The 10,402-nt window shown below is 34.3% G+C and overlaps 1 protein-coding gene across 2 annotated transcripts; it reads right to left on the reverse strand.

Moving 5' to 3' along the window:
* Positions 1 to 1,562: 1,562 nt before the first annotated feature.
* LOC139850663 (nicastrin) lies at positions 1,563 to 10,040 on the reverse strand. Of its 2 annotated transcripts, XM_071840213.1 has the most exons (16): positions 9,858 to 10,037; positions 9,449 to 9,565; positions 9,236 to 9,350; positions 8,923 to 9,005; positions 7,948 to 8,024; positions 7,300 to 7,377; positions 7,022 to 7,093; positions 6,808 to 6,881; positions 6,245 to 6,374; positions 5,387 to 5,458; positions 5,152 to 5,271; positions 4,536 to 4,607; positions 3,894 to 4,034; positions 3,503 to 3,587; positions 2,959 to 3,397; positions 1,563 to 2,121 (listed from the first exon to the last, which is right to left on the reverse strand). In XM_071840213.1, the coding sequence occupies exons 1-16, from the start codon at positions 9,916 to 9,918 to the stop codon at positions 1,857 to 1,859; spliced, it is 2,001 nt and encodes a 666-aa protein (XP_071696314.1). In that variant the 5' UTR covers positions 9,919 to 10,037; the 3' UTR covers positions 1,563 to 1,856. The 2 variants fall into 2 exon arrangements, with proteins under 2 accessions (XP_071696314.1, XP_071696313.1); XM_071840212.1 differs by having other exon boundaries at positions 2,959 to 3,587; positions 9,858 to 10,040.
* Positions 10,041 to 10,402: the final 362 nt, after the last annotated feature.

Consider the following 10,402-nt stretch of genomic DNA (forward strand, 5'->3'; position numbering starts at 1 on the left):
AATCCTTCCTAATAAATCGCCAATAAATTTCCATGAGTTTTAACTCTTTTTTACTATACACTAAAAATATATGTTGGACCATTTTACCATCGATACAAATAGTTTAGTCTTGATGAGACTAGTTTACTTTAACTGTAAAATAATCTTAAAAATTAGTTTACTTTGAAAATGTAAAATACAACGATACAATCAATCATACATATAAAATGGGCCGTTACCATTACTAGAGGCCCATGCCTGTAATTTCTACAAAAAGTATTTAAACATATTAAAATTCGCAGTCTCCAAAACTACAAGTAGATGATGATGTATCACATCACATAATACAAAGCAAAATGGATATGATTCTCTTATCTATGACATGTGTTATGGAACTACACGGCTGCTGCTACATCAGCGCCACCTCAGCAGCTTCTTCCAACCACATTCCGAATCACATTCACTAACATCTATCACACCCACCACATTGACCCCATATCTAATAATTAATATTTTATTATTCTTATTTATTATTTTTGGTTTTACTATTATTATAATTATTGTATTTAGTTGTTTAATTTTTTTTAAACGATTTTTTTAACAAATTTCTGAGCTTTATTATGTATGAAGAGTTATTAGATCTGAATGTTTTGTGAACCTTCTGACGGAGGGTTAACTTGTGATAGATACATGTTTTGGTTGGGGTTTCTGAAAACCGCCAAAACCGCCGCCTTGTGGCGGTCTGTATCCACTAAAACTGCCAAAACCGCTGCCTTGTGGCGGTCCGTATCCACCAAAATTTTGAGAACCTCCGAAGCCGAAATTTTGAGGACCTCCGTAACCGAAATTTTGAGGACCTCCGAAACCGCCTCGTGGACGTGTGAAATTTTGTTGGGGATAGATGTTGTGTAGTTCGGTATCTTGTAAAAGTGAACTCCACATATCTTGATCGACACCCGATGAATGTTGTTCGGGTGTTTGTTTTTGTTTTTTGTTTGGAAGTTTTTTTTATGAAGACATTTTGATGAAGATAATGTTTTAGTGTTTGAAGTGTTTGAATTATTGTGAGTGTAGTATGGTTTGAAGTGTTTGTATATATGTATATATAAAAGTGTTTGTAATGCATGTAAAAGTTTGAAATAAAAAAGAAAAAAAACTAACCGTTGGAACCAAACGGCTAGGAATATTTATTGTAATTTTTTTTTTTTTAATCGGGCACCACACGAGCATCTTATGAAATGTCAATACACCGCAGATTCAACCACGGCTACCACAACCGCGCCCCAACAGAGGTTGCTAACATCGGCGCCGTACAACGGCAGGGCAACGACTAGGCGATGTGAACGGTCTTAGTAGTGACAATTGGACATTTATTTTTATTTGGTTTCGGTTTCAAACATCTTATGTTACATGTTATTGTGCACATCACAACATGATCTGTATTTTCAACTGTGAATTATGTTTCTGATCAAAGTTGAAGCCGAAAGTACGTCAAATTAATAGTTTCATATAACTTGAAGAGCAGCACATTTTCCACACAAGAGTAAAGACTAAACCTTAAGGTTGTGCCAGTCTACAACACATCTCAAATAAGCAAATTAAAACTTGCAAGTAATACTAGGATCGTACTTCATCAAAAATGAAGAAGCAAATCTAATGGTCACCAAGTGAAAAAAAAAAAAAAAAAAAAATCATAATGATGTGCCTGCATTCATGTTCTGAGCAGGAACCTGCTATGTAATTGTGTACGACAAGTAATCATAAAAAGACGCTTATGTCTACTCAATATGACTGCTAGGTTACAAAAATCTCAATAGGTATAGCAGTTATATAAATATAAATACTTTACCAAAAGAAAATGTTTCAGGTAACTTATATTAATCTTGCTTAAAAGCCTTTGCAATGAGAGTTTTAACAATGACGATTAGAAGGTAAGACAAAGCTGTAAGAGCAACACCAGCAACCAAAATGAAATGATCATAAAAGTTACTCTGAACGGAGTAAACACGCAAACTAATTGTATTCCAATTGCTTTCTGTCCATATTGGATCTACTGCTCCCATGGGATCTGAAGAACTTGAAGGCAGCACACTCCATGTTTCAGAGTCGTATTTCAAGCGAGTGGAATAAGATGGGATGTACCTAATGAAAAAGGTAAGTTCGGTCAAAACATGGTCAAAGTCAAAATTGGTCAACATTCGAGTACTCCCCGAGTTGCATGGTACTCCCTAAAAAGTCCCGACCGAATACTCGCATAGTAGAGATTTTTGCAACCTTGACCAAATGCCATATTTGCTTCGGAGATTATTTACTTATAGACAAGAGGTGGCAATTTCAATTAATAATATACTGATACTATTGACTCAAGTTATGCGATGTGTTATGTGATGAGAATGTATTCAATGAACAAGTCGCAGTGAACAAAGAAGTCAAAGTGTCAAACGCCATTAATGATTATTTTTCTGAATCTGATTTTTGGGCCGGATTGGGTCAACATTCGCATGGTCACTCAAAAATGGCCAAACGATCAGACTCATTGCTTATCGTAGAATCCCTGGTAGTTTTTGGCGTTTCGGCATTGTTTAGGGGCCAAAAATGGTGGTTTTTTCTGTTTTACAAGTCAAGTTTTAAACTTTTAAATTGTTCCCTTTTAAATTGTGGTTATTTGTTTCAAGAACATCTGATATTAGATTCTTACTATAATAAACATATTGCTAGGATTTTGGTTCATTGCGTTTTTAGACTTTGACTATTCAATAATAAGAGAACTTCTCCATTGAGAATCACAATTTTTAAATTCTTGTTAGCATTCAAGTTAATTGGCCATTATAATACAACTTTGTTAACCTTTTCACATTTAAGAAAACTTGACAGTGTTGCATAAAAACGCAAACCGACCTGTAAAAAACTGTGTTTCGACCCGTTACTTGACCCAATCAATTTCCACTTATGTTCAAGACACAACAAAATGTAAGATACCTGGTTTTGGAGATTACACACACTCCTTTCCCATCTATTTCTTGTTTAATGCATACTCCGCCTGTCTTGGTGCAATTTCCCGAGCAAGGGCTAACATTCTTGACCTGGGTCGATGTTTTATCAGCCATAAAATTCCACACGAATCTTGAAACATCACCCACGTAATTAAGATAAGGCACTGAAGAAGGCTCCCCTTGGATAACACCAACATAATGACTCGGGCAGGTAGAAAAGGGATATATATATTGCTTCACCAGATCACATGATAGACCCAGTTCACAGCTTAATAAGCAACTCAAAAGTTCATCAACCAAAGTGGTGTTGACTTTGACCGAGTTTAACGATGAATCACTTATATGGTTAGTGTTGCTGGCAATGATGTAAAGTGTACGAGCAACGAGGGAAGCAGCTGCTACTATGGCTGAAGAATTGATATTAGCTACACCAAAAGAAATAAATGAAATGAGAGGTTTCAATATGTTAAAAATATAAGTAGATATTGTTGACTGGAAAATAATTGTATAAAAAGAATTGAGAAACTTACACAAGTCGTCTAAATGACTATGGTAAAACTTGTTTGTGAAAACTGAATCGAAGTCCTCCAATACAAAACCAGCAGTATGAGGGTTCTGTCAAACCAAACAATGTCAAAACGTATTATAATAGTGCAAATATTAAATAACCATAATGGCTGTCTTTAATTGGGCATGGTTTCGTAGAATTGGCCTTTGTATATCAAATGTAATTTAGAAGGGTCAAAATGCTTGAACTAGCCAAATAGATTAAAAGTCTGTCATGTTGTATTCGAGTGTTTACAACATCCTAAATCGCTTTAGTCAAATTATTAGAACAATTATTAGTAAATGTGTAGCGTTTGTTATTGTATTTAAAACAATAACTATTTACAAAATGATTAATCTAAGTCCTAACCGAACCTGTGTTGCGAAGGACATGAACGAAGATGGAGGAATCCCGGGATTAGATTCACTTGCTGCAGAGTACTTAATATTTTCCGTCCCAAGTGAATCTCGAGCTTTTTTTAGAGCATTTAACGTTTTGTTCGTGGCAGATGATACCTGTAAACCGATGATGAAAGCATACAATTACAAATGTAACATTAATCAAAGACCTTAATACCCAACAACCAAAATAAAAAACGAATAAATAAACAGAAAAACAGAAATTCGATATTATAAACAAAACATAAAATGTGAAATAATAAAACACACAAAATAAAATTAAATTGAAATTAAATATAAGCTTGGCATGTATATGTTAGTGGTGTACATCGTCATAAATACTTGACCTAACTTGAACTTGCATTAATATAAAATTATGAAATGTTCTAGTTTAAGAGTTATTTTTACAGTAAAACATTTTAAGATGCTTTGATTATTAACTCAATGGACAACAACTATATTGGAGATTTGGAGATGGACACTAGACACACAAAGATATGATCCACAGTTCATTAAATTAATACAAAAATAAAAGGTGAATAAAAATAATTACCATACTGAAAAAACAATACATAATTCTAGGTGGAAAACATAACTAATGAGGGCAGAAATTGATACCCCTGTTGTATGAGCATAAAAGGTCTTGACACCCTGATCATAGCCCTTCCCAACAGATCCAACCTCTATAACCTGTTTCAGTTTATCCAACATTTATACTTACTATATTCAGACAAACCATTAAAAAAAAAAATTTATCCTAGAAAATGGCTAGAGCTTATTCGTAGCATCAGTGACAAAGGTCATGTTTAGCATTTCATATGGTAATTGTGATACTAACAATTCTAGCCCACTCGTATGAAAAGGATCAGTCCACTGATTCAGAATGGTTCTTTAATGTTTACATGTAAAATGGATAAAACAATAACTTTATAATGAAAAGAGGGGGTAAAAAGCATCATCACATGGCACACAGATCGCTTTAATTGTAAAAAGGCGTGGAACCTCATAAATCGATTTATTTATAAAAAAAATTACTATGAAGAATATATATTTTTACAATCTCGTTTAATTTAAAAGGGACATGAGCATAAAAAAGATGGTGGATTAGCCCAGTCTGTTTTCACTTTAACTGTACCAATATCCAATCTACTTGTTTTGTCACCACTAAGTTATTGTGAATTAGAGAGAAAAAGGCAGGATATAAAAAAGATATTGATTTATAAAAAGTGAACACCGCTTCAATTAATGTGTGGTTAATTCCCTTAACAGCATCTGTATGTTGACTAAGTTCAAGAAGAAATCTTCGACTGCCAAGATAGCCCCAAGCCTCTCCAGTAAAAACAACAAAGACGAGCTGCAAAGTTATAGAAAATATGACGATTTCAACACATTTGCACAAAAGAAGACTTAAGATATAAATCACACGTATGTTCGAGGTTAACATAAAACGAGGGTCATCATCAACAGACCTGCTTATCAAGAGTATCTAATCCCTCGATACGTGAAAGAGCATCTACGGCTGCCAGCAATGAGATGAAACCCTAGAAAATAATGTAAACATTAAGTACGGAAATCAAGGTTGAAAAAGACGCGAGATGGAGACGAATCGGCTAGGACCTGAGAAGTCGAGTCGATCGAGCGAGGTTGCTACGGACATTGACCAATGTTGACTTTTAAATATATAGTTATTAAGTATAAATATTTCAAGCATTAATATTTTAAACATAAATACTTAAAAATACTCCCTCGTCCCCAATCTATGGTCCACTATTCCTTTGGGACGTTCCAAATTAATTGGTCACTTCCAAAAATTGATAAGAATAATGTGATGAAGTTCTTTTGTATTACTACTTTATACATGCAAGATAGAATGATAGGTGATATAAGAAGTTAGACTGGATAGTTAATAAAAAAAGTACAATTTTCACTTTTTCTTTTTCATAAACTGTATATATTTGTCTGGGTACAATAGAATTAGGACGGAGGGAGTAAATGATCTACGAATAAGATGATGTGATGTTAGTTAAAATTCTATGTGTTTTTAAAACGTTTCCTATAACTATAGTGTATTTACTAAATTATCTTAAAGGGATACTATGTAATTCGGTGTTTTTCCTAGCTACTTTTTAACTGGGCTTTGGATTTTCATTTACACTATAACAAGGTCAGACAAAAGTCGACTTTTGACCAACTTTTGGCCGTGCCCGACTTATTAAAGGTTTTTTCTTAAAATCGGGATGGGCTAGTCACCAAACCCCGCCGCATCGGCCGCCGTTACGGAAATATAGCACACAAAAAATTAATAATAAAAAGGATAGTGAACTTACAGATAAGGGAGATTCTGCACCCGGGCTCTTGTCACGGAAAAATGAAGCAGAATCCATAGATGACACAGCCAATACGATAGGCTTTTCTTTGCTTGAATCTGAACCATTTGTTTGAAGGGCTGACCAAACACTGCCCTTCATATTCAAGTTACATGAACCAAAAAACATGGTCAAATAATGTCAAAACACTAACATCAGGCTACAACAGACGCGGTCCGTGTATATATTCGTAGTGGTTGTATATAATATGAGTTAGATTTTGTATCTATTTTATGCAAAAAAAAGTCCAAAATCACCTTAACCATTTCATTCAACAAATAAACTACTATAGTTGTGATATAATTCATGTTGTCGCATTCAGTTGTTAGTTACATAAACAAATATAAGCTTTTTTGGACCGACCCTCATTTAGGTGTATCCGTGTATACCTAAAACTGAACTCGGAAACCAAAACCCTTATATTAAACTAATCGCACAACTAGAAATTTAAGTTGCAAAAAAGTAACCCGCCTAATACTTTGAAATATAAATTAGAGACATTTAAAATATTATAAAAAGATCACCTATATCCACCCAGCGGAAGACAAGTTCCTTCTTTCAAACATGATTCTGAATCACGAGTTCCTGCTTTAGTTGTCTACAAAACAATTAGGAATGAAGTATTCAGATAAAGTAATAAATAAAAATAAAAAATGTAGGTGAAATGTAGGTTCAGTAGTTAAAAATACATAATAGCAGACCTAAAGTATCACACGGGAGAATTGCAAAAGCATTTACCTGCATAACTAGATCAAATTCAGTCACCTCTGTTGCATATTTTTCCATCTTATTTGCATTTTTCACAACAAACTGCAAGAACAGAACTAGTTTTTAGATAAATTTCAACAACGAGAAAATAAAAAGAAGGTGCAAAAAAAATTATATCATATCTACTGTTGAAATATCCATAAGGTGAACTGATATATATAACAGTCATCCACCCTTTTCACATACATGTTAAATTATATCAAAACATTAGCAAATCACAGCAAATTAAAAAAAAAAAATTAGATCACCTCCTGCAGGGTTTGTGTGCTGCTTTCAGAAAGTAAGAATATAGGAAAATCGTAAGGCTTCCACATTATACCAGATCCCTACACATGGCAAATAAATGTCAGTAACTTATATTTTATTACATATAACGATTTACAAAGTCTAATACTTTTTAAATAAACTTTTACAAACATTCAACTTGTTTCATTTTAGCTAATTTCTTTCTTTGACCCATTGGAGATCAAGTATATCCCAAATCAGCCCACAAATCATCAAAAATGCCACCTCTTAAGTCATAATTGAACTACTTTTAGGGTGTGTTAAGTGTTGAATGTAATGTGAATGACTCGAAGGTTCAGACAGTAAAATGTTACACGGCATATATATGCTAAATTGGGTTTTGATGCATATCTACAAAATATTGCATATTATACAGTAAAGATATTGGGGAACTGATAACGACAGCCCTAAGGGTGTCATTAAGACCTCAAAACATGAATAAATATATGTACCTAAACCATAACAACCTCAAGGTACCTGATAATAAATGGTTAACAGTACAATCATATATGTATGTCCTAAGCCTTTGATGAAAGATTGAAAGCTATAAGGTTGTGATCAACAAAACCCTAGATGTTAACAATATGTCCTGCCGGGTAATAATAACATACAGTTGGATTCCACTTAAATTTGCTGTTCTGGTATGGAGCAAATTCAGCTTGAGGAAACTTGTTGTCTGGAGATGATCCTACAAGAAATCATAAACTTAAAAGTCAGTGATGAACCATTTCCCTAATTATTCTTATCTTGCCATATTAAAGTTGCCAGAATGGAACTAGCTACCTTTTCTATAACAAACTGGTAACTTCAACAAATTTTTCTAAATATGGTCAAATTGAGTGGTAAATTATTATCAACCGTCATAAATGCTGCAACTTAAAACTTACCTAAAACGTGCTTAAAACCAAATGTGTTTTCAAAATGCTTAAAAGCTCATAAATCCCTCTATTGAACAAGAACAAGAACAAGAACAAGAACAAGAACAAGCAGCAGCCGGCGCCAGCGGCGCCAGCGGCGCCAGCGGCGCCAGCGGCGGCAGCGGCAGCGGCAGCAGCAGCAGCAGCAGCAGCAGCAGCAGCAGCAGCAGCAGCAGCAGCAGCAGCAGCAGCAGCAGCAGCATGAGTGGTGTATGGGGGAGGTGAGATGTAGACAATCTTTCCCCTATCCGAGAATAAAGACAAGTCATTTCTCCACCCAGAGTGAAACACTCTCAAAAGTAGAGAAAGTCATCCCTCTCTCTATTCGACGGATAAAGAGATTGCTTCCGAGAGGACCTCCGGCCTTCAAGTAGGAAAAAGTTTTAAAAAAAATAAAAAATAATAAAATAAAAATAAGTAGACCCCATGAAAATGGTAGAATCAAATTTCCATGGGTTTTAAATCCTGCCTGGAATTTAATTTAGGCTCTAAGATTCAGTCAAGTCGCCAATAAATCGTCGATTGCTGTTGACTCAATAGAGTCGAAAATCAAAATGGAGAAAAAAGGTTGACTGGTACTCCCAACCCACTTGGACTCTTACTCAAGATAATCAGTTATTTAGTTTTACATGTTAACCAACCCACCCAAATTGCATGTACAACTATTACCTGTTACATGTGTTTGATTTTGAGTTCCTGATTCAACTAATACACCAGCTACATGGCTAGCAAAGTTTGAATCACTTGACACTCTGAAGATGAAAAGTAAACACATCAGTATATAGAAGAAACACACGCTTAACAAGATAAAACCCATACTTATTCTACCTTAAAATTAAGCTATCAAAATCCTACAATGGTTTATTGATACATTATGAAGTTATGAGCAATAAACAACTATCATAAGTCAATACGCCTACATTGAAAAGTCAAATTCGTGTAAAAACAACAGGAAACTTGAGGGAATAAGAGAAATCTATACCTTGAAAGTAAACTTTCAAAATCATAAGATGAAACCACTAACGAACTTGGACGTTCCAATTCAACACCATTCGTAAATCTAACAATTGGAGCTACAACTTTATCAAGACCGGGATCTAGAATAAAGTCAAAACAATACAACATCAGTTTTATTCTCAGCAGCTAATATTAATTCCAGTAGTGATTCTACGAAAGATGTAAACAAGAGACTTACTAGCACACCCAATTTCCCCAGAAAGGTTAAGTAATCGTACGCAAGGATATCCATCCATCACAATGTACATAGATTTCTCCAAATCAGGAACCGACTCGAATGCTGTTTCTTTCAAAGCTGATTACAACATTCAACCACATATTAAACAAATAACAATACATGATTATGAATACAAACAAACGCATTACAACCATACAGTTAAACTTTAGGCACAACTTTTTCAAGCAATTGTATTTATTAACAAACAGTAATGTAGAAAAATACAAATTAACGATATATAGTATAGATATAAATCAAATAGCATGCGAATTCATTAAAAGGTAAAAATTAGTTAGAACTGTACTGATAAATTATCATAAACATAATCATTAAACTGTGAACTGTAAAGGAGAAATGGAAATGAACTCACCAGAGAAACAAACATGAAGAATGGAGAGTAAACAAATAAGAAAAAAGAGGTTTGAAGCCATGGCGATGAGTAATTTTGGGGGTAACCGTGATATAAATCGGTAAACCCTAGAAAGTTGCCATGGACATGCGTTATTGGGGATTCAATTTTCAAGCCCTCCTTTCCTCAGTTCTATTCCGTCGATAATATTTAGTTGACCGATGAAAAGTTGACCGTCACAAAACGGGTTAATCCGAATTGTTGCGTCGGGTCGAACAAAAAAAAGAATAGCTAAGAGGTGTAGCTAAAGGGTGTGTTAGGTAGAATTAGGCAATTAGGTAGAGCTGGAGGTGTTTTAACATTATACTCCATCCGTTCCGGATTAATTGTCCAGTATTTCTTTTTGAGACGTCCCAGATTAATTGTCCACTTTCAAATATGAAAACTAAATTTGATAAAGTTTACAATATTGCCTCTAATGAATTAATTAAATTACAAAGGTAAAAGAGATTTCTAATTAATTAGTTGAGGGTAAAACAGTAAAGTAAGAAAAAGTACAGTGTGAT

This window comes from Rutidosis leptorrhynchoides, chromosome 5, assembly GCF_046630445.1.
Source record: "Rutidosis leptorrhynchoides isolate AG116_Rl617_1_P2 chromosome 5, CSIRO_AGI_Rlap_v1, whole genome shotgun sequence".
NCBI lineage: Eukaryota > Viridiplantae > Streptophyta > Magnoliopsida > Asterales > Asteraceae > Rutidosis > Rutidosis leptorrhynchoides.